The following is a 25468-nucleotide window of genomic DNA, read 5'->3' as shown; positions in this document are numbered from 1 at the left end:
GAAGCCCCAGAGATTATCATACCCCCTCATGTAGCATAATACTACCCCTACCTGCCTGCATCCATGATGCGTTGCATGCTTCATTCAGTTGGTTGACAGTGTATTGAACAAAACCCTCAACCTGGTGTGATTCATCTGACCGGGCGACATGTTTCCATCGATCAATGGTCAGATCTTGATGGTCCGCCCCTAGCAGTTGTTTCTTGGCAAGTATTCTTCTCACAACCCATCCTTCAGTGTAATTGGAAAAACGAACTTCTTCATCTGATTAGGTGCAGCCACGTTTTAAGTGAATCATACCTTCCATGAAGCCGGCCGAAGTGGCCGTGCGGTTAAAGGCGCTGCAGTCTGGAACCGCAAGACCGCTACGGTCGCAGGTTCGAATCCTGCCTCGGGCATGGATGTTTGTGATGTCCTTAGGTTAGTTCGGTTTAACTAGTTCTAAGTTCTAGGGGACTAATGACCTCAGCAGTTGAGTCCCATAGTGCTCAGAGCCACCATTTTTGAACCTTCCATGAACTCAGATGTTAGCTCACATCTCCATTAATGAACGGATAATTAACATTCATTATATATAGAGTGTTCGGAAATTCCCGTTACAAACTTCTAAGACTTGTAGAGGGTAGTGAGTACATAATATTTTGATTAGGAACCCATGTCCGGAAACGTCAACCAATGATGCTACAAAGCGTCGAAGTTCCAGGCGCTGGCGCCAGTGAATCTATTTATATACAGAGTGATTCCGTAATGATATTATCAGCTTTCTAGGATGATGGAGACGGATAAACGTATCAATTTGAGGTAAGGGTCCCTGGTTCCGAAGCGAACGAATCGAAAGTCACAAGCGAAAATCGTTTTGATACCTTTGACAGTGAATAAATGTACCTCTACTGTTGTTGCTAAGAATGTGGGGTATGTAACAATCAGAGATGGTAGTATGGACAAAAGCAAGAAACAATGTCTAGTAAACATGGGCTCTAAAATGCATACGTGAATAGCTGCGAGCACTTGTTCAATAAGGGAGGTGTGTTTCACTCTAGCAAAGATGAACAAATGATCATAGCTCTCGTTCATTTCCAAACCAGGGACCCTAACTTCAGATTGATACATTTATCCGTGTCCATCATCGTAGAAAATTTGTGTGTGTGTGAGATTTCAAAAACTTTCTCCTCATGAACTTGCCCTCCTTCTAACAGCCGTGTACCGCAAGTCTCTAGAGCAACGGAAGGTTCCAAATGATTGGAAAAGAGCACAGATAGTCCCAGTCTTCAAGAAGGGTCGTCGAGCAGATGCGCAAAACTATAGACCTATATCTCTGACGTCGATCTGTTGTAGTATTTTAGAACATGTTTTCTGCTCGCGTATCATGTCGTTTTTGGATACCCTACTCTGTAGGAATCAACATGGGTTCCGGAAACAGCGATCGTGTGAGACACAACTCGCTTTATTTGTTCATGAGACCCAGAAAATACTAGATACTGTCTCCCAGGTAGATGCTATTTTCCTTGACTTCCGGAAGGCGTTCGATACAGTTCCGCACTGTCGCCTGATAAAGTAAGAGCCTGCGGAATATCAGACCAGCTGTGTGGCTGGATTGAAGAGTTTTTAGCAAACAGAACACAGCATGTTGTTATCAATGGAGAGACATCTACAGACGTTAAAGTAACCTCTGGCGTGCCACAGGGGAGTGTTATGGGACCATTGCTTTTCACAATATGTATAAATGACCTAGTAGATAGTGTCGGAAGTTCCATGCGGCTTTTCGCGGATGATGCTGTAGTATACAGAGAAGTTGCAGCATTAGAAAATTGTAGTGAGATGCAGGAAGATCTGCAGCGGATAGGCACTTGGTGCAGGGAGTGGCAACTGACCCTTAACATAGCAGATGTAATGTATTGCGAATACATAGAAAGAAGGATCCTTTATTGTATGATTATATGATAGCGGAACAAACACTGGTAGCAGTTACTTCTGTAAAATATCTGGGAGTATGCGTGCGGAACGATTTGAAGTGGAATGATCATATAAAATTAATTGTTGGTAAGGCGGGCACAAGGTTGAGATTCATTGGGAGAGTCCTTAGAAAATGTAGTCCGTCAACAAAGGAGGTGGCTTACAAAACACTCGTTCGACCTATACTTGAGTATTGCTCATCAGTGTGGGATCCGTACCAGGTCGGGTTGACGGAGGAGATAGAGAAGAGCCAAAGAAGAGCGGCGCGTTTCGTCACAGGGTTATTTGGTAATCGTGATAGCGTTACGGAGATGTTTAGCAAACTCAAGTGGCAGACTCTGCAAGAGAGGCGCTCTGCATCGCGGTGTAGCTTGCTGTCCAGGTTTCGAGAGGGTGCGTTTCTGGATGAGGTATCGAATATATTGCTTCCCCCTACTTATACTTCCCGAGGAGATCACGAATGTAAAATTAGAGAGATTCGAGCGCGCACGGAGGCTTTCAGACAGTCGTTCTTCCCGCGAACCATACGCGACTGGAACAGAAAAGGGAGGTAATGACCGTGGCACGTAAAGTGCCCTCCGCCACACACCGTTGGGTAGCTTGCGGAGTATAAATGAAGATGTAGATGTAAACGTGTACTTAGGTATCGTATTCTATTGCTGAGCGAAACTGACTATTGGTTGGCCCTGTGTTGCGCATGTGAACAGTGACGTGAAATAAAACTGTAAACTACATGAAATGCAAAATTTGAATTACAGAAAGGTGAAATCTGCCTGAAATAAAAGTGACTTACCTCTTCCTCAGCATGCCGTTTTTTGTGTCTGGAATACTTACGTTCTCGAAAGCAAATACAAATCATTAGATGGAGCAGCTGAAGATAAATAATCTACTCTAAATTTCTTTGTTAGAAACAATTCGTGTGACGTAAGTTGCAATACACACACAACAAAATCTTCAAAGTTTACTATGAATCATGGAGGTGAGTTTTACTCTAAAGAAAATCCTTTATGAGAACTCAGACTCTGATTATTGAGAAAAAGACAGCAGGATATAAGAAGACTAACAATTATAAAATTCTCTCATTACAAAAATGGCAAACATCCCTTTAAAATTCCTCCAAAATTTTCTCCATCAATATAAAGAACAAGGAAGTGTTATAATAATGTATTCCAGATAACTTCTCCTAAATTTACAAATAACAGATCTTTTTCTCTGAAAAACTCAACTGCACGCTACTACGTCTCAAATTAGAATGTCCCAGCGCTGCACAGCTGACGAACTAGCAAGTCAACCACAGATAAAACTAAACACAGACCAAGGATCTTGATAGCTATTCATACAGTGCGCTCACTCTTGTTTGTCCCAGTACAGTAAAGGTGAATTATATTACGGAATCACCCTGCATAGCAGGCCGGTGTGACCGAGTGGTTCTAGGCGCTACAGTCCGGAACCGCGCGACCGCTACGGTCGCAGGTTCGAATCCTGTCTCGGGCATGGATGTCTGTGATGTCCTTAGGTTAGTTAGGTTTAAGTGGTTTTAAGTTTTAGGGGACTGATGACCACACATTTACAGGCGTCGGTGCCTGTAATTTCAACGCGCTGTAGCATCGTGACGACGTTTCCCGATATGGAATCCTACTCGCTCCCTTCTACAAGTACTAGAAGTTTGGCTCGAGAATTTCGGGACACCCAGTGTAAATGAATGCTGAAATTCGCAACTGGACTCACAATCAGTACCCCTTTTGATGTAACTGTTTGACTGTAAAAGTACAGAAAAGAAAAGGAATTCTCCAGACGAGTATTGGGTTTCTCTCACAATCACGTCAAATGCGCATGTTTTGTTGGTGTCAAACCTTGCGGGCTGTTTACGTAAGCACGACGTGTAATGCAGTTGGCCGCACCCGGTAGAAGGGACAGTAGAGCAGTGTCTAAGAGCGAAACGGACAGCAGCAGTGAAAGGAACAACGACGAGTGACGTGGGAGTGCATGCCAAAATGTTGATGAAATAAACGTTTGGGATAAAACATTGAGGGTGCAAGAAAAACGCGAGTATTGCAAGTAAAATAATGGAACAGATTTTCTTTGACAAATTGTTGACTATGATTAATCAGTGTTGTGCAATCCGCATAAGTCTTGTATGTTAACAGTTGGTGCCAACAAAAAAGTGCAAATAATAGTCAACAACTTAAAACAAATGATTGTGTGTTTCTTTTTCCATTTCATCATTTTTCCACAAATCATCAACAAGAAAGACGCGTCGCTCTCAACCATGGCTCACCAACTTGCTGCAAGTAAAACTGAATGCATCATTCGCTTGGGCTGGAGGACACTTTTTCAAGTGTAGAAGACAAATCATGACACTCTTGGAATAAAAAAAACCTGTGGAATACAGTGTTCAAGAATAATCATTGCACATCGGACACATTTTCACTAACATCTCCTTTTGCAAGTCTCTTCGGGTTTGCTGCCGGATCCTAAAATCAACTTGACTCGATATTTCGGAGATCCAACTGGTCGCCATCTTCAGGAGAATGCTGCTTCTGCTGATGAATCTCGCTGAGAACTGACGCCAGGCTGCGAATCGACGTCCTATATAGGCCACCGTTCAGTACAGGGCACATGCGCCGCCCATCACGGTTGCTGCCCTCCAAGACAAGGAGGTGGCGCCGCCCTTAGTAGAACACTGGTGGCCACGATATATCGCACTCAGGGCCGCATCGAAGAACGTTTAATTTTGATGCGAGATAATAAAGGATTCCAATTCTTGCTAAGAGGAAACCCATTGACTCTGTTGATTAAATTTCAATCGCCTCTATATAGAAACTGTTCCAAAAACCGGAAATGTTGGGAACTACCACAGTTTCATAAATTTCATACCGTGTCCCTCATTTAAGCAGTGTTCTGCTACTTCTGATTTTTCCTGATGTTATAGCCTCGTATGACGGCGATGTTCCACACACCTGTAATGAACTGTGTGAATCGAACGGCCAATGTAAGCCTTACAACATTGACACGGAATTTTGTATACACCGAGTTTCCTAAGCCCCAAATCATCTTTGACAGAGCCGAGTAGTGCACCAATCTTAGAAGGCGGACGGATCACACTCTTAATGTTAAAATTCCTTAAAATTCGTCCAATCTTAAACGATATGCCTCCAACATAAGGAAGAAAGGCCACCGATCTATGTTCCTCTTCACACACCTCGAGAGATGGTCCAAACTCCACAGCTCGACGAATCTGCTTCACGGAGTATCTATTTTCCTTAAAAACAGCCATCAAATGCGCAAGTTCTTGACTTAAGCTGTCGACGTCGGAAATGGCATTTGCTCTGCGTACCAAAGTCCTAACGACGCCACTGCGTTGGTGTGGTGGATGACAACTCTTAGAATGCAGATATCGATCTGTGTGCGTCGGCTTTCGGTGAACACTGTGTCCCAAAGTACAATGTGTTTTTTTATAAACCATAACGTCTAAAAATGTGATGGGAAGCATCCTTTTGCAGTCAGGTTACATCATAAAAAAATTAGAACCGTTGCGCAAATAAACAGTAAAATTGATATTTAACAGATATAAATATTAATAGTGCAGTTGAATTACACACTTTTCGGTTACAGGCAGTGAGCGTAGTTACCTCGTTATGAAATCATCCAAAGTTAGCAAAAGTCTTCACAGATAGGCCTTGCTGATGACGTCATTAAATTTGTTGTTTGTATCAAGGGGAAAGAAATGACAATGCCGACGGTTCAGAAACCATGAGCAGAAAATGTGCTAACGAATAATCCAGGATATTTTGAGAAGGAAGGGGAAACTTTCGACGATCCTCCACATTCAGACCATAACTACTGACGGCAGACAACATCGAGCAAGTGAGACAAAATCGATTACTGTTAGCGTGGACAATGCTAATGTCAAAAACCATGAAGATGTAACTAAACGGATCATCCATTGCTTTTCGCCGGCCGCTGTGGCCCAGTGGTTCTAGGCACTTCTGTCCGGAACCGTGCGACCGCTACGGTCGCAGGTTCGAGTCCTGCCACGGGCATGGATGTGTGCGATATCCTTAGGTTAGTTAGGTTTAAGTATTTCTAAGTTCTAGGGGACTGATGACCTCAGATGTTAAGTCCAATAGTGCTCAGAGCCACTTGAACCATTGTTTTTCACAAAAACTGTGTTGTTTGTGATGGTAGTAACTCGATTTATAGTCGGACATGCAATAATCACTTTTGTAGTACACAATCAAAGGACTGTGACATCAATGCTTCGATCAATTCCGAAAGAAACCTTAACTAAAATCAGTTTTATAAACTTATCCAAAAGTGAATTGTTAGCACTGGAGATTACCTTGAGGGCTAATAACGTTGATGATACGAGACATCGAATATTTTACGCGTCCGTAGTATTATATTCCCAACGCCACTGCACTGTCGCGGCGGGGTCTCTGTTCTAATGAGCGAGGCGGCGCAGTGGTGAGTCACTGAAGTCGTAGAAGGGAGGACGCCGGTCCCTGCCATCCAGAATTAGGTTTTTCGTTGTTTCCGTAAATCACTTAAAGCAAATTCCAATACGATTCTTTTGCAAGGACGTAGCCGACTTCGATCCCTTTCCCTCCCAAATTCGAGATAGTGCTCCGTCTCCAATTACCTTGTTGTCAAGGGGACGATGAAATTTCATCTTTCTTCTTTACTGTTCTATAGAGTCTAGATGATACATTCTGCTTCATGCGAGATCACTCTGTATAGTATATATCATCTGTGGAAGCTTATCAAGAAATTTTAAAGTTATTTTATGAAAAAATGAACTATACTACATTGTTTAACTACGAGCACCTGTGTAGTGAAATATTTCTTTCTTTTCTCTTGTAGGAAACATCTGTTTGTGCCAGAGCTAGCAGCGGCGTGGCTGGATGAACTTCGCAAAGAGTTTCATTTCCGGCCAGATGTCCAAATGGTGGCAGACGAGAAACTGAACAACGCCAGAACCCAAGTAGCCGAGATGGCAGGCTGTAATCATAGTCAGGTAATCGCTTCGTTACATGCAGACAAGTACAACTGGGGTGTGGAGAGCGCCCACAGGTTGCCCGCTAAAGACATTTTTGCCAACTGTCCCATCTGCTTGGAGATCACCTTGAGCTGTAGTTTTTTTTTCTCATGAAGGCTTGTATTATTCTTACGACTCGGAAATCTCCACTTCCCGAACATGAGTAACGTTCCGCCATCAGGCCTGCTGATTGTACATTATGAGAAGGTTAGCAGCGTTGATCAGCTCCATGGGAGCGCTAGTCCCCTGCCCAACCATCACTGGGCGAGTCTTTTCCTCCTCCATCCGCTTTTCTCTTCCCGTCTCATATATAGGCGAAACATTAATAAAACCGACAAACTGCAGGAGGAAAAAAGGTTCTACGAACGTGTGTCCGAAAATGTATCGTCGCCTCGGTAAATGACACTGACGAATGATAGTTCATCTGATACGTGCCTTGTGTTACTGTATGTTGCGTGCTGTGTGATTGACGAAGCGAACTGTAAGCAGCAGAATGGTCCTATATTCATGTCGGAAACAAGCCGAGATCGTGTCTGTGTACGGCCAAGCAGATCGAAACGATCGAGAGGCAGCACCGCTATACCAGAACAAGTACCCTCACAGGCGCCAGCCACATCACACAACATTTGAAGTCTTTTTTGGACGTTTGTGTGATCATTGGTCCTTTCAGACAGACGAACGTGCATGGAGGTGGCGGACTGTGCGTACACTAGATTTGGAGGACCGAGTTCTACAGGATATTGAGACAAACCCTAGTACAAGCTCCAGGCAAGTGGCCGGCCAGCATGATGTAAGCCAAAGTATGCCTATGTGTATCCTGCATGACAACCGCTACTATCCCATCACCTGCAGCGAGTGCAGGGTTTATCAGCAGCGGATTTCCTTCTACGGGAAGGATGTTGTTGATGGTTTTTGTAGCAGACCATTACAGTTATAGGATTTCTGTCATCAATCCTTTCTACCGAAGAAGCAACCATGATCAGAACTGGCATCATCAGTGTGCATAATTGTCACCTTTGGGCTACAGACACAGCATGTAGTCAGAGGAACATTCATTCGTCAGCGTCATCTACTGTGGCAACGATGCATTTTCGGACACTTGTTCATGGGGCCTTTTTTCCTCCATTTCCAGTTGGGAATCCGTCGCTGCAGTTTGTTGGTTTTATTAATCTTCAGTCTGTTTGTTCAAGGTGATTTTGCCGGCCGGTGTGGCCGAGTGGTCCTAGGCGCTACAGCCTGGAACCGCGCGACCGCTACGGTCGCAGGTTCGAATCCTGCCTCGGGCATGGATGTGTGTGATGTCCTTAGCTAAGTTAGGCGTAAGTAGTTCTAAGTTCTAGGGGACTGATGACCTCAGAAGGTAAGTCCCATAGTGCTCAGAGCCACTTTTTTTTTAACGTGATTTTACCAAATGGAGACAAATGATGCCTGAGAGTAAGGAACAAAAATGTTCATACTGAAATAGGGCCGGAGGTATACCCACTTGATGGTGGAGATAAAAGGTGTTGAACGCAATACGAATGCAACATGATCCCGTCGTTAGCCCAAGGCAGGTGGCCCGCCTGCATGTAGTAAGCTAGACGACCGTGTGAAACCTCCACGACAACTGCCACTATCCGTATCACGTGTGCACACCTTATGACCTAACCACTGCAGCTAATGTTTTGTCACTGGTCGTCGCACAGGTCACCAAAGAGCTGCAATTTATGTTGTCCGTCCTATACACACCTGAGCCCAATTTTACAATAGGCGGTATTGACAACCTTCATAACTTACAACTGCGGGCTACAGGCAATCCGCACGCTATGATAGAAGCAAACCATCGGCACCAGTTCAGTCTCAATGTGTGGCCAGGGATTATTGACGATTGTCTGTTGAGTGTGAAGCTAAAATACTAGAACAGTCAGAAAATTCCCTCTTACCTGCTGTGTTCTTATGCGTGCTGTCATTCACTGAAACCTATACTGTTAAAGATCTTTCATTTCCACCTTCAAGTGGAACGCATTTCTGGTCATACGTTCATATGACCTTTTTTGCTCCATTTCCTACAGTATCTCACCATTTATCAACATCGTTGCATTTTTTGTTTATTTATTTCGTTAACAATTCCAGATGTTTAAACAATGTTTTCGGCAAATACTGGAACGCTAAGGGGTATGTACGCACTTTGGTGTGTGATAAAGTCTTAACTTTTGTATCGATCAAGATATTGAAGCAAGTACGATTTTTTTAATAGAATGATATACTTGTTTAAAGGCATCCGAAAGCACTTGGAAAGACGAGTACAGTGTTATCGTTCTTGTTAATGTTTGTTAAACAATCCGAGACATGTTCTAAAACTGAAAAACAAGTTTGTCGGAATCGGCTATTGCGTTTTGAACACGCTCGTGGTAGGCTACTTCGTTGTATCAAGCCTTTCGACTGTTTACTTGTCTGCATGTCATGCCTGCTTCAACATTTCTTGGACGCAGACATATACATCACTGAGGAGAAGACAGACATGCTACTTTTAAATGACGGATGGTGGCATGAGTCGTATTGCCAAGGAATGTGGCATCAGACAGAAAAGTATCATTCCGCATCTTGCATAGACATGAATTCGCTCCCCTATGATGCGTCACTACATCAGGCTTTCGGAGGACGTGATTTCGAAAGTCATTTAAAATTTTGATGGTTTTCCCTCCATCGCTTGGGAGACGACACTACGTTTCGCCAGCATTTGCTCTATACCAACAAAGCAACAATTACGAACCACGGTAATGTAAATTTACGTAACATGCACTACTGGGCTAGCTGAAAATGCTCGCTGGTTCCGTCAGGTATAACAGCACCAACCGTGAAGGGTAAGCATGTGTTGCGGCATCATAGGAAATTCCTTTGTGGGCCTACCTCATCCCAGGGATGTTAAGTGGAAATACGTATGCACGCTTTCTGAAGAGCATTATATCTGTTCTTCTGGAAGAGGTGCCATTAGATAAGCGATAGTGTATTTACGTTCCAACACGACGGCTGCCCAGCCCACTTTTTCCGTGTTGCAACGCAAATACTGAATGAAAAGTTTCCTGACGTTTTCATTCAGTATTTACTGCAGTACAATGGCAATGATTTCACTCCTCTTGATTTATTTCTATGGGAAGCACTGAAAGATGCTGTCTATCATGAATCCCAACTACGACTGACGACATGCGCCATCGAATCGCCACAGCATGCAACGACATATGATCCAACACGTACTTTCATCTGTTCATCTCTCTCTCTCGAACATCAACTGCCAACGTGCTATGCAGTCGATGATAAACAATTTTATCACGTACTTAAATAAAGTGTAAAACTACGTTTCGTTAAGAAAGGTATTTATGTTGTGGGTTACTTGTCGTCAGCCATTTTGACTAACTGTTTAGTTTATTAAAAGTGTACTCCGTCTAATTACATTTTCGAGTAAAATTTATAGACACATATGTCCGACAGCTGGTGGTCTACTTTAAGAAGCATTCAGGCGTCCCGAGGCAAAGCTAGTTTAGCTATTTCTTTTAAATGTGGGAAAGTTAATACTTTTTTCCCTTGAATAGGGCTGTTTGTCACTATAAAGTATGGATGGCCGACGCTTCTGTTTCGGCTTTGACAAGTAAGCGGCAACAGGCAATGTTTAAATAGAAAACTGCCAGGCTAAACTAAAATTAACGAACTTCCAGGGTGCTGGAGTAGTTCGGGTGAGCAACTTCTGTTAATTAATAGAACGAAAAACGACTCCAAGTTGCAAATATTTTACTTTTTATTCATTCGATGACTAGTTTCGGGCCTTGACCCGTTTTCAAATCAACCTACAGGACAGAAAACCGAATTTACCCTCCTCCGTAACACAGATATTACCAAGTTCTTAGGCATATGCCAAAGATACAAAACATATCATTTTAAACTTACATAACAAAGTCGAAAATGGCTTTTCCGAAGATGTCAAAAATGTGCGATGTACATTTAGCGTGCATACAGGTAACAGGCAGTTTACTCCTTCCGCTGTCCTTAGGAAACCTCGGGAAGGGGCTCCCTATCAGGATATAGGAGACCATTTCATTTATTAAATGTTCTCCAACTATCTGGAATACAACAATTCATACAATAACCGTACATGCCCGCAATACAATTAATAATTTTTAAAATCTTTGCCAGAAAGAGTCAAAGACTTAAAATCTCCGATGAGTAATACACAGCAGCGCCACATACGGCACGTACTTCAAAATGTGTGTCATTTGGGAACGTAAAAATCATTAAATGTGAAACCGTGCAAGTTAACAATGAAATTATTACGTTTTTAAATCCTCTACCAAAAGCAGTCAACTATTTAAAACTACTGAACAGTAAAACACAACAGCACCACATATGGCGCGTATTACAAAGTTGTGTGCTATGTAGACAAGTAAAAATCGTTAAACCTGAACAACAAAAAACAGTATTAGCAAATAAAATAATAGAACTTTTTAAATCTTTACCAAAAAGACTCAAATACTTAAATCACTAACCATTAACACACAGCAGCGCCACATATGACGCTAATTACAAAGTTGTACGCCATGCTGGCGCGTAAAAATCATTACATCCGTTACCAAAAACTGTCAGCTATTTAAAACCACTTGAACAGTAAAATAAAACAGCACCACCTACGGCACGTATTACATAGCTGTATGCCATGTAGGCACGTAAAAATCTCTAAATGAATAGCAACATTAGTATTAATAGAAAACAATAGGAGATCAAAGATCTTCGTCACTTCCGACCATTTACAAGCATAAAAATTTTATCACACCAAACTTTACAAATTCCGTGGAGATAAAACAACTTTTTCATAATATGTCCCACCTCAACGGTTTCATCTGTCCCCCCCCCCCCCCCTTCCCCGCCACCTACAACTATACTTCTACCCTACACGCCAGTGGGTATGGTTATGCTATGTTTTCCTTTGGATGACAAGTACGTTTTTGGTTCCTCGAAAAAAAGAAAACTTGTGATTTAATGTTTGTTTTTACGTGGAACATATTATGAATACGTTGTTTTATCTGCATGAAATTTATAAAGTTTGGTGTGATAAAATGTTTATGCCTGTAAATGGTCGGAAGTGATGATGATTTATAATATATTGTTTTCTATTAATACTAACGTTGCTGTTCATTTTTAGAGGTTTTTACGTGCCCACATGGTATACAGCTGTGTAATACGCGCCGTAAGTTTTATTGTTTTATTTTACTGTTCAGTGGTTTTAAATAGTTGAGAGTTTTTGTAACGGATTGAAAAAGTAAAAATGTTATTGTTGACTTGCACGGTTTCAAACCTTAATGATTTTTACGTGCCCACGTTGCATACAACTTTGTAATACGCACCATATGTGGCGCTGCTGTGCATTACTGGTTAATGATTTTAAGTATTGGACTGTTTCTGGTAAAGATTTAAAAAGTTCTCCTATTGTTTTGTTTTATAATACTGTTGTTGCTGTTCACATTTAATGATTTTTACGTGCCTACATGGCATACAACTTCGTAATACACGCCGCATGTGGTTCTGTTGTGTTTTACTGTTCAGTGTTTTAAATAGTTCACTATTTTGGTAGAGAAAAAGGTAATAATTTTATTGCTGAATTGTACGGTTTCAAATTTAATGGTTTTTACATGCCAACATGGCATACCACTTTGTAATACGCGTCGTATGCGCGCTGCTGTATTCTACTGTGCGGTGAATTTAGGTATTTGACTCTTTTTGGTAAAGAATTTAAAAAGTATTAATTTTGTTGTTGGCTTGTACGGTAATCGTATTAATTGATGTATTCTTGATGTTTGGAAAACATTTGCTCCATGTGATGTGCCAGAAGCTAGCAGATGCCGCACTTCCATATACAAAAGTCGTAGCTCACTCTGTACGTCAGTTGTATAGGAAATAAGGTTTTTGTCTTAGTAGCAAAGGTGCGTCTTGCTGCATATGACTACAGAGTCTCGGAAGAACGTTCTCCTTAGCGGTGTTTACACCACTATAGCTCTGACTCTGGCCACATTTTTTTCCTCCTTTATTACATTTCTCGGATTCTTTGGTAATGAGTTTCAACCACAACATCAACAAGAATTATATTACTGCAGTCGTGCTATCAAGCGCTTTCGGATGCTGTTAAAAAGTGTGTAATTCCATTTAGAAACCATACTTGTTTCAATATCTCAGTCGATACTACAGCTAAAACACTTTATCACATACCAAAACCTCATGCCCTTTAGCGTACTGTCATTTGTCGAAAACCTCTTTTCGGTACCTAGAACCGTTCACGAAATAAGAAGGGTGTTACATCTGAAGTGACTATATATATACAGGGTGATTATAATTATAGTTAAACTTTCAAACCGCTGTAGAAATTACACCACTGGTTAGAATGACGTCAAATTGCAACGGAATATTATCGGAGAAGGGGGAAAACGTATGGCAGAAAAAAATAAATAGTTACAAAATGTAGCAATACATGGAGCTGTAAGCATCATAATTTAATAGTGGTCGACTACAAATGACAATTGAATCATACAACAATGCCTAAGGTGTACGTCTGACGTTAAACAAACTGTACTAATCAGTGTGCACGGGTGTACAGGTGTGATACTGTTAGTTACGTAAGCTCATCCACCACGGCAAGGTCATATCTCATCGGATGGAAAAAATCAGATTTTAATTGTTCTGAGGCCAAAAACCTCATAGAAAGCATCACTCACATCGGTTTTTAATTGTCCTGAGGCCAAAAACCGCATGAAAAGCGTTAATCAAAATCAAATCGGATTATTAATTTCCGTGTGACTGCCACAAAACATGTTCAATATGCTGCCCACCGTTTTCTGCAACAATTTGAAGTCGGGAAGCAGCATGTTCAGCAACTGATCGAAGTTTTTCCGGGGTCACGTTCAAAATGTGTTGCGCAATGCGTGCCTTCAATGCAGCCAAGTTTGCAGTCGGAACACTGACCATAACATCTTTCAGATAGCCCCACAGCCAGAAGTCACACGGATTAAGATCAGGTGATCGGGACGGCCAGGCTGTAGGGAAATGGCTGATGATTCTAGCATTTCCGAAATGGCGCTTCAGCAGCTGCTTAACTAGATTTGCAAATGCGGAGGTGCGCCACCTTCCATAAAATTGATCCCGTCCAGACGCATCCACGCTGTTGGAGAGATGGAAGGAGGTGGTTGCAGAATAGACACTCATAAGGCTTACCAATGACGGTACAGGTAACAGGACTGGAAGCACCTGTCTCTTCGAAAAAATATGGCCTATAATAAATGATGCGCTGGCCGGTGTGGCGGAGCGGTTCTAGGCTCTTCAGTCTGGAACCGCGCGACCGCTACGATCGCAGGTTCGAATCCAGCCTCGGCCATGGATGTGTGTGATGTCCTTAGGTTAGTTAGGTTTAAGTAGTTCTACGTTCTAGGTGACTGATGACCTCAGATGTTAAGTCTCATAGTGCTCAGAGCCATTTGAACCATTTTGATAAATTATGCCGTAAACCCGCACCACACAGTGACCTATTCAGGATGAAGTGGTACTGGCTGATTTGCATGTGGATTTTTCCGTTGCCCACATTCGACAATTCTATGTACTGACATATTTTGTCAGATGTAAGTGGGTTATGTCTGTCCACAAAATTGTCCACAGCGTCATTGTCCATTTCCATGCGAGCACGAAATTCTAAGACAAAGGTCTCTCTCTTGCTGGCAGGTCAACAGGAAGCGACTCGTGCACGTGGGTAATTTTGAATGGATAACAAAGTAGGAAGTTTCGTAGGATTTTACGCACCGTGCTCCCGAGTATGTCCAGTGTTCGGGCAATTCTCTGGGGACTACACGTTTGCACATCACCACTCGTCTCCTCCTGCATTGCTATGGCCACTGCTTCCACTGACGTCGAATCAGTTCGTTTCTTCCCTCTACCAGGTCGCACACTAAAAGAACCCGTCTTCTCGAATTTCCGAATCATTTTCTCCAGATCCACGGCAGTCAGCGGACAACGCCTTTTTTCAAATCCTTCAGTGTCAGGAACTTCTGCAGAGCGACGTGTGCACAGTCACCATTCTTATGATACAGCTTTACAAGCAGAGCGTGATGCTGGATTGAGACAGTCATGGCGAACGTCGCAGGCGGAAAAGCCGTGTACCAGGCGTGTTTATGCCAACTTCAGTGGGTCGTGCTCATGGCAGGTATTTTCATTTACGTATTCTGACACATACAGCACCATCTATTAATCAATTTTCACACTATTTTTTTCTTCTGCCATACGTCCATACGTCTTCCCCCTCACCCCCCGCCCCCCTCCTCTCCGATAATATCCCGTTGCAATTTGACGTCATTCTGACCAGTGGTGTTACTTCTACAGCGTTTTGAAAGTTTAACGTAGTCACCCTGTACATGTGGGGATATGATTTATTTTGAATTTAAGTTGGGGGACAACAACTACCGGATAAAAATATGGTAACCTAGTCTTAGCTTATATGTAAGTGTATTTGTTTGTGGGTATAGTGAGTAAGTCTGTGGCTTGCTCGACATGTGCAGACGACCTACATCGCATCGCATCGCGTACGCATTACGACCTACGTCAAGTTACTGGTCTCTCTGTACTCAGCGTTAGCAACGATCCGGAATACACGTGTAATGTACAGCTATGGCGAGCATTACGCACCTTGTACAGACATGTACTAATGCTGTTTTATAAATTATGGCTTATAACGTCAGACTGTGATTTCTACATACTATGCAAAATCATAAAACTGTAGATCTCTGAAAAACATAGTTGAGTGGATTGTTTCTACAGTAGTGCTCTACAAAGCTACCTCATGCAACTTAGTGGCACTGCAGGTCGTTTGCATCACTCGTGCAGAGTAAACAACTGTTTGAATGCAAGCGCTATGTGAGAGAGAGAAAGCAAGTGCGATAACCTATTTAGTTGCATAATGACGAAACATGGTTTACCAGACCAGCTAACTATGTCTACAAGAAACCTTGAAGTCCATCTCTGAAGTAATAATTTTTTTCACCAATGTTCAGCAAAAATTCTTCCTTGTTTCTATTTCACTCTGACTTTTCGACATGTAGCTTTTGGTCCGGCGTAACAGAAATTTCTTACGAAGTCTTGTTGCGTACAAAGATGTAAGCAGCTGTTCACGTGCATGGTTCCACAGTCGTACACTTAAGTTCTGAGTGTATAATGCGAGATGACTGGCTGCCTTCCCCTTACTTCCACTCAGATGGTATAAAAGAAGGCAACGTGTCTGAGAAATAAATCAGCATTATTAGATCAAAGGCAAGACACATAACGCGTTCTGCTCGCTGTAGAGATTGCTGGGCTGAAACAAGCGTTTTCTAAGTGTGATGTCTCCAAGCAACCAGAAACCTGACAGTTGACAGTTCGGAGCCGAAGGAGCGGATGCTGGAGCTAGGCGCACAGTTACAAATTTCAGACAAGGAGCAGGTTATACTGGTCATGGCTGATTGAAAATTCGTGTAATACAATAGGTGTTTAAACACAGGTTTTAAAACTATTAAAACATAAAACTCAATGAAAAGTCCAATAGTACGCTGTATCTGTATTTATTTAAGTAGATTAGAGACCCACACAACCGATTTCGCAACACCAGAAGAGTTGAGAGACCGGCTGTGCGGGAGTCTCTAATCGACTTCAATAAATACAGCTTCAGCGGACTATTGGACTTATCATTGAGTTCTATATTTTAATAGTTTTAAAACCTGTGTTTAAACACCTATTGTATTACATGAATTGTCAATCAATCATGTGTAACTATTTTAGCTGTGGCTGCCCTAGTTTTAAAATTATCTGTTATACTGGACAGTTTGTTCTGCCAAATACTATACTAGATACCACTAGAAGTAGCCAAAGTAAATGTGACAACCTAACAGCGGACGTCCATCCCTGGCAATACAGATTTATCACACTTCCTAATTTTTTCTTTGTGAGATATTCTACTGAAGTCAATGTATTGCTCCTTAGTATCACAGCTTATTTCCATGTTTTGGACGCTAGCCTTCAGACTCATTGCGTTGTACAGCGATTGGTTTATGCAGATGTCAGCTGTATCTGCCTACCCAGTCCGCTCCGGATTCGCCACAGTAAATTACCCATCTCTTGCGTTTTCATTTAGCATCGACACCCTCGTGGCTCTTTGTTTCCCATCTCAGCGATGAAGTATTCTGTGAATCATCTAACATATTTGTGAAGCGAAATATGTTTCTAGGTAGCTAGATGAGATATCATTGGAATAAATTAATAGTCAATTTTATGTATGAATATTGGTCTCACCACTTTTAACTGAAAAACGTCATATGATTAAGTGCTACAAGTATCCTACCTAATCATCAGTAATTTACAAAAGACAGATAGAAAATATTCACAAAGGAAAATTGTATTCATATATGAATAATCTTAAGTTGATAACGAAAATTCAAAGTCTCTTATGGAGAAACATCAGACCAACTGAAATACTCCAGATGGACATAAGTACAGTACTATTCCAAATGGAGAATCAGGAAGTGAATTTTTAAAAAGAATGGATTTTGATGCCGTATACAGAACGTTTAAACATATTTTTACAACTTTTTTGATATTTTGTTTTTGTTTTATTTAATCCTCTAACTTGTTTCACCACAGTTATAGCATCCTTTTATTGTTTCTGAAATATATAGACATAAATTTTATGTGCGTTAGTAATACGTTGACATTAGATTGTGTTGTTGCTTAGATTATATATCTTAAGATACCTTTCTTTTACATTATGTATCTCCTGTGGCTGCCAACAGAAATCAGTCAGAAGTCTGTATTAACACAGCACGTCATCTGAAACACAGGAATGTCAGAGCGACGTCTGTATTGAATTTTCATTTAGAATATAACATCTAAATTATGTATTCCGGTTAAACAGTGACAAGTCTCTCTTATTGACGCTTACCATTGCTGTACTTGTTCTGTCCTCAGCTGTACTTAGCTATTTTTTGCCTGTTAAATGTGCTGTTGTCATTTTTGTGCTTAAATTTACCTGTGGGCATTAATAAAATTTCGTGAGGTTTGTTAATGTACTAATTACTTTCACAAACCAGTTTTTAACCGAATCGTATTAGCTATATGAAGCACTTTATGTGGTCTTTAAATGCAATGAGAACGTATTATATTAATGTTTCCGATGAAGGACACATATTTCAAACAATTTAGTAATGGTAACAGTTCCTATGATGTAATTCAGTCTTCTGATAAATAAAATAATGAATCACTAACAGATTCAAACCTATAGATTCTGCTGTTGTAAGTTCACTATATGAAAATGTGTGTGTATGTGGTTGGGGGGGGGGGGGGGGGGGGGAGGTAACTATGGTCTAATGGTAGCGTCTTTGACTAGTAATCAAAATGTCATCGGTCCCAGGCTTGAACACCACCACAACTTAAATTTTGAATAAAAATAATCAGCAATGGCGGTCTAAGATTCCCAGCATAAGAAGACACCCTCGATCTGCCAACGGCCTTGTCAAAGAGAGCGGAGAAGCGGACAGAGATTCAGGCCACTCTTTTGTCCTTGGGTTGGGAAACTGCCCCTAAAAGGCGGAAGAATCAGCAGTGATCAACGGCGTGAAGACAAAGGAAACTACTGTTTTAAAGCCACTTAATGAGAAGCCACAGGACATGTGACCTGTAACTGCCAACGGATTCCGGACTACTCCCCCATTCGGATCTCCGGAGGGGACTGACAAGGAATCGGTGACCATGAGAAAAAGATTGAATATCCAATGAAAGGCTAACCAACGTCGCAAACCAGAGGATGAAGAAGTAGAGAATGTATGTGACGATATTGAATGGGTAATTTAATGTGTAAAGGGAGCATGGGGCTGTAGCGGAGGGAGTAGAAGAAAGCCTTACGAGAGAATATAGGCTTGTAGCAGGAACCAGACAGGAGAAAGACTAATTGACTTCTGAAATAAATATCAGCTAGTAATGGCGAATACTCTGTTCAAGAATCACAAGCAAAGGAAGTATACTTGGAAAAGGTAGGGAGATACGAGGAGATTCCAGTGAGATTACATCATGGTCAGGCAGAGGTTCCGAAATGAGATATTGGATTGTAAGGCGTACCCAGGAGCAGACATCACTCTGATCACAATGATGAAAAATAGGCTGACATTTAAGAGACTAGTCAGGAAGAATCAAACGGCAAAGAAGTGGGACATGGAAATACTAAGGAATGAAGAGATACGCCTAAAGTTCTCTGAGGTTATAGATACTGTGATAATGAATAGCTCAGTACGCAGTTCAGTTGAAAATGAATGGACATCTCTAAAAAGGGCAATCACAGAAGTTGAAAAGAAAAACATAGGTACAAAGAAGGTAACTGTGAAGAAACCTTGGGTAACAGAAGAAAAACTTCAGCTGATTGACGAAAGAAGGAAGTACAAAAATGTTCAGGGGAATTCAAGAATACAGAAATACAAGTCACTTGGAAATGAAATAAGACCTCATTGAGGGGGAGGGCTTGTCTGATAACGTGACAGTAGAAGAAATAGGAGTCGACATGGAAGAGATAGGGGATCCAGCATTAGAGTCCGAGTTTAAAAGAGCTTTGGGTGACTTAAGATCAAATAAGGCAGAAGGGATTCATAACATTGCATCTGAATTTCTAAAATCTGTAGGGGAAGTGTCAACGGACGACTTTTCACGTTGCTGTGTAGTATGCATGAGACTGGCAATATTCGGAAAACATCTTCCAGACAATTCCGAAGACAGCAAGAGCCGACAAGTGCGAGAATTACCGCACAATCAGCTTAAGAGCTCATGGATCCAAGTTGCTGACAGGAATAATAGACAGGAGAATGGAAAAGAAAACTGAGAGTCTGTTAGATGACGATCAGTGTGGGTTTAAGAAAGGTAAAGCACCAGAGAGGCAATTCCGAAGTTGTCGCCGTTGATAATGAAAGCAAGACCGAAGAAAAATCAAGACACTTTCATAGGATCTGTCGACCTGGAATAGTCGTTCGACAATGTCAAATGGTGCAAAATGTTCGAAATTCTGACAACAATAGGTTGAAACTGTAGGGAAAGGCGTGAAATAAACAATATGCACAAGAATCAAGGAGGAAGAATACGAGTGGAAGACTAAGAACGAAGTGCTCGCATTAAAAATGGTGTAAGGCAGGGATGTAGTTTTTTGTCAGTACTATTCAAACTGTACATTGAAGAAAACAATGACGGAAATAAAAAAAAAGGTTCAAGAGTGGGATTAAAATTCAGGGTGAAAGGAAGATTCGCTGATGACATTGCTATCCTGAGTGAAAGTGAAGAATTACGTGATCTGCTGAATGAAATGAACAGTCTAATGAGTATAGACAATGGATTGAGAGTAAATCGGAGAAAGACGAATGTAATGAGAAGTAGCAGAAATGAGAACAGCGAGAAGCTTAAAATAACAAGTGAGGATCACGAAGCACATGTTAAGGAATTCTGCTTCTTAGCCAGCAAAGTAACCCAAGATGGACGGGGCAGACTATCATTGAAAACATGGGTATTCCTGGCTAAGATAAGTCAGCTAGTAGCAAATATATGCCTCAATTTGGGAGAGAAATTTCTGAGAATGTACGAGTACGTCTGCAACACAGTACTGTAACTAGTGAAACATGGACTAAGGGAAAACCGGAACAGACGAGAATCGAAGCATTCGAGATATGAAGGTTAAAAATAAGAAATAAGGAGGCTCACCGCAGAATCAGCGAGTAAAGGAATATATGGAAAACACGGACAAAAAGAATGGACAGTATGAGATGACGTGTATTAAACGTCAGGGATTAACTTCTACAGTACTAGAGGGATCTGTAGAGGGCAAATACTGTAGAGGAAGACAGAGATTGGAAGAAATCCAACAAATAATTGAAGACATATGCAACAGTTGCTATTGTGAGATGAAAAGGTTGCCACAGGAAAAGAGTTTGTGGGCCGCATCAAATCAGTCATAAGATTGATGGCTTAACAAAATCTTTGTGTCATGTTTTTCTGGTCTAGATTGCAATGGCGTTGTATCACTGTTGTTCGTTCTCGACATCATTAGCACTGAGTGAAAAAATGGTTATTGCTCAAAAGTGTATGCAACTCATCGGCAAATGGTACAAGCTACTAAGAAGTGTCATTGAACTGAGTAGGACATATGGTTTGATAATAGCATTGCACTTCTAAACTTATGCATTTATTCCAGATCGACGAACGAATCTTTTATGTCTCTGAAAATTTCTTTTTTAGTGTCAATAACGCAATATCACCATTGGTTATTCTTAATTTCCATATATCATGCATTTACATGTATACCTGCTTGTAATATTCTTTACTAACAGTAAAGTATAATAATTTTAATTTAAGGACAGTTATAAGAATTAACTGTCTCTTATTTAGACTGGCGGCTGGTCATTTACATAGAGATTGGGTAAAAATACATACATAAAAAAAAGTTTTGCATCACCCCGGTTCCCAAAACTCCTGAAGATAGACGTTGATTGTGGACATTGTGTCACAGACACGGTCCCTTTGACTGTTCAGAGGTGTCACTGAACCCTCCCAAAGATGTAAACAACCATGTATGAGCAGCGCCTATTCGACGGAGGGTGTCGACAGCCGATCAGTTCCAATCATTCCACCAGTTGTCTGTAGTTCAACTATGCCTAGACGGTCAATACCACGGTTCGATCGCGTCCGCATTGTTGCGTTTTGCAAAGAACGGCTCTCAACAAGGGAAGTGTCCAGGGGTCTCGGAGTGAACCAAAGCGTTGTTGTTCGAACATGAAGAAGATATAGACAGGAACTGTCGATGACATGCCTCGCTCAGGCCGCCCAAGGGCTACTACTGCAGTGGATGACAGCTACCTACGGATTTTATGACTCGGAGGAACCCTGACAGCAACGCCACCAAGTTGAATAATGCTTTTCGTGCAGCCACAGGACGTCATGTTACGACTAAAACTGTGCGCAATAGGCTGCATGATGCGCAACTTCACTCCCGACGTCCATGGCGAGGTCCATCTTTGCAACCACGACACCATGCAGCGCGGTACAGATGGGCCCAACAACATGCCGAATGGACCGCTCAGAATTGGCATCACGTTCTCTTCATCTATGAGTGTCGCATATGACTTCAACCAGACAATCGTTGGAGACGTGTTTGGAGGCAACCCGATCAGGCGGAACGCCTTAGACACACTGTCCAGCGAGTGCAGCAAAGTGGAGGTTCCCTGCTGTTTTTGGGTGGCATTATGTGAGGCCCGACGTATGCCGCTGGCCGTCATGGAAGGAGCCGTAACGGCTGTACTATACGTGAATGCCATCCTCTGACCGGTAGTGCAACCATATCGGCAGCATATTGGTGAGGCATTCGACTTGATGGACGACAATTCGCGCCCTCATCGTGCACATCTTGTGAATGACTTCCTTCAGGATAACGACATCGCTCGACTACCGGCCAGCATGTCCTCCGGACATGAACCCTATCGCACATGCCTTGGTTAGATTGAAAAGGGCTGTTTGTGAACGACGCGATCCACCAACCACTCTGAGGGATCTACGCTGAATCGCCGCTGAAGAGTGGGACAAAATCTGGACCAAAAGTGCCTTGATGAACTTGTGTATAGTATGCTAGGACGAATACAGGCATACATCAGTGCAATAGGACGTGCTACTGGGCATTAGAGGTACGGTTGTGTATAGCAATCATGACCACCACCTCTGAAGGTCTCGCTGTATGGTGGCAAAACATGCAAAGCGTGATTTTCATGAGCAATCAAAAGGGCAGAAATGATGTTTATGTTGATCTCTATTTCAATTTCCTGTACAGGTTTCGAAACTCTCGGAACCGAGGTGATGAAAACTTCTTTTGATTTGTGTATATCTCCGGTTTTGTTTGTTGCTTGACTACTGCTCTCGATCTTTATACTTGTCTGTGGCACTGACTCAGTCTTATCCTTAGGTAAAATCACGATTAAATATCAATATGGTCAGATTAGACAGAAAGTGTAAGTAACATTGCAGCTGGTACAGGCCACGATCGTAAAACGTTAACTTTTCTACAATCATTATTCATGCACCACTTGCACACACGCCTGGTTGGTGTTTTTGGTAACTTCCACTTTAGAAGAATCGTAAGCAATCTTGCCTACAAATGCACAGGAATTCTGTAACAAATAAAATAGTCTGCATTCCAAATATCAGGCGGGACAGATAATTCCCATTGCCTCCTTCCTTGTCGGTCAGGCATCTTGCCGCACTCGAGTTTACAAAACTTAATTCGATGTGTGCTGTGGTGCCCGGTGTAGTCTGGCACCTCGAGGATTATGGGATGTAGTCGACGTAATCTCCCTGGCACAGTAGCGCAGACTTTATTTCACGACGTGTTCACAGGTGTGCACTGTCGGTGTCCACGTGCGGAGGACAGACTACGGACCGTACATGCGAAAACTGTACCCCAGATGGGAGGAGGCGGGCGTCGAGTACTACCGCGCTGCGGCGGCCGAGATGCTGAGGGCGCTGCCTGCCAGGTGCGCCGGCGTCGCCTTCCTGGTCACCAGCGACGACCCCAGGTGGTGCCGGCGCCGTCTGCTGCCCGCACTCAGGGCGGACGCCCACGTGAGTGGTCGCGGCGCAGCTTTCCTAAAGCACACGGACTGCGCTGTCGAACGTTAACGTTGAGCGTGCCAAGTTCAAAGTGCTGCTGAACGCTCAGAAACGATGTGACTTGTGCATACGGTACGTGGGCCCCCAACAGGGTATACGCGATCGCAACGCACTCCAGCGGTAGTTGAGGGATGCTTCTAGTTCGTAATCACACTGTTTACTCAACGGGCGCGCTTAAAATTCCCACGCTAGCTCTATTAAAACGCACATTTCCTCCAGCGTCCACGAAAAGGAAAGTAACATGTCCAATCAACAAGGACACAGGCTTATAAAAGTTCCATTACAAACAGTGCGTTACAAATTTGGAATATTCTCTGCATAAGATAAACATTATTTCATCATTCCCACATTTTAGTAAAACCCCAAGGTCAGTCTCACTTGATCACTGTTCCTACGCAGAAGCAGAATCTTTGCAACATGTGGATTACGAGGCGTAAAAGAAAAAGGAGCAAAATATCTTTATACAAGTAGCGCAAGCTGTCCTATAGCTTAAGCCAATCCAACAAAGTAACCCCTAAAAAAAAAAAAATAAATAAATAAATAATCATAATTTAATTAAACTTACATTAACATAACATCAAATATTATACTATATGCTTATATTAAACTCATAATAAAGTATCAGAACCTAATAAAAAACGCGAATGTTAGGAAAAAAATTTGGAAGGGTCAAGACGCGAACCACTGCCCCACCATAAATTTCTTCACTGCTCAGTGACTCTACACATTATGCCTTTTTTTTATTTAATACCATTTTGTTCGTTTTCGTTCATTTCATCTGCTCGGGGCGGACGTCGCAAGACACCTTTTTTAGTTCGTCATTGATCCATGAACACAGTTTTTTTTTTTTTTATTACAGAGGGCAATTAACCTCTGACTGAACACGCTGAGCTACCGTGCCGGCGACTAAACCAACATCACAACCTAACTGTCTAATTATGTTATGATACGCCTTGCTGAAAACCTTAGATATGTTACTAATTGAAATTTAATTATAACAAATTGTTCCAAGAACAATACGTTTTGGGTGGATCTTCAGTGTGTCGCTGCCTTCAAATAGCCTACTCTCGTAATACGCAAGTTACAATAATTCTTTTGCCACGAATATGGTGTTTCTGATTATTTTATTGGAACGAATCACACGGTTAACAACGTGTTTTCCAGTGACTCTCAATTTGCTGGTGCTCAGAAACGGAATATATACATATAGGCTTGAAATGCCAATATGGCGCCTCACAACTCAATACTGAAGGCAGATGGCGTGCTTGTGACGTAGGTGGCGTTGTGCCATCTCATTGGTCAACGCTCAGACGCACGCTCAGAATATCTGACATGCACGTTCCGAAAGACTCCCGAGCGTGCTATTCCACGCTATGGCGTCAGAAACTCGGCACGCTCAACGCCCAACGTTCGGATGCACGGATGCACGGTCCGACGGCTTCAGGCAGCGTTCACAGTGGCACCGACAACGGTCGTCGGACACCGTCGCCAGAGATCGCCCGATAACATCGGCCGACAGCGTGGTCATAGTGCGTCCGATCTCCACAGTTAGTTTTTGGCAGGGTCAAGGAGGTTAGGTTAGAATCTATTCTATATATGAAATAGGTTAGATTTTGACCTCTTAGGGCTTGCATACGAGCGCTGTGTAGCGGCTTCTGCTATTAAAGAGACGTCGAATGCATATGAATGAACTTTCTTGTCTCGCAAAGAACGTGGCGAGTACTATATACTCTGACCACAGTTATCGTAGTAACAAGACAAGTTTTA

General features: G+C 42.2%; 1 protein-coding gene across 1 annotated transcript in view; it reads left to right on the top strand.

Moving 5' to 3' along the window:
• The window catches only part of LOC124594234 (galactoside 2-alpha-L-fucosyltransferase SEC1-like), a 50438-nt gene that overhangs the window by 16490 nt on the left and 8480 nt on the right, over positions 1-25468 (top strand). The window contains exons 4-5 of the mRNA XM_047132599.1: positions 6817-6970; positions 23429-23653. Coding sequence (XP_046988555.1) covers positions 6817-6970; positions 23429-23653 — 379 coding nt within the window. The remainder of the gene's footprint in view (positions 1-6816; positions 6971-23428; positions 23654-25468) is intronic.

This window comes from Schistocerca americana, chromosome 2, assembly GCF_021461395.2.
Source record: "Schistocerca americana isolate TAMUIC-IGC-003095 chromosome 2, iqSchAmer2.1, whole genome shotgun sequence".
In the NCBI taxonomy this organism is placed as follows: Eukaryota; Metazoa; Arthropoda; class Insecta; order Orthoptera; family Acrididae; genus Schistocerca; species Schistocerca americana.
This window is presented reverse-complemented; position numbering and strand designations above follow the sequence as displayed.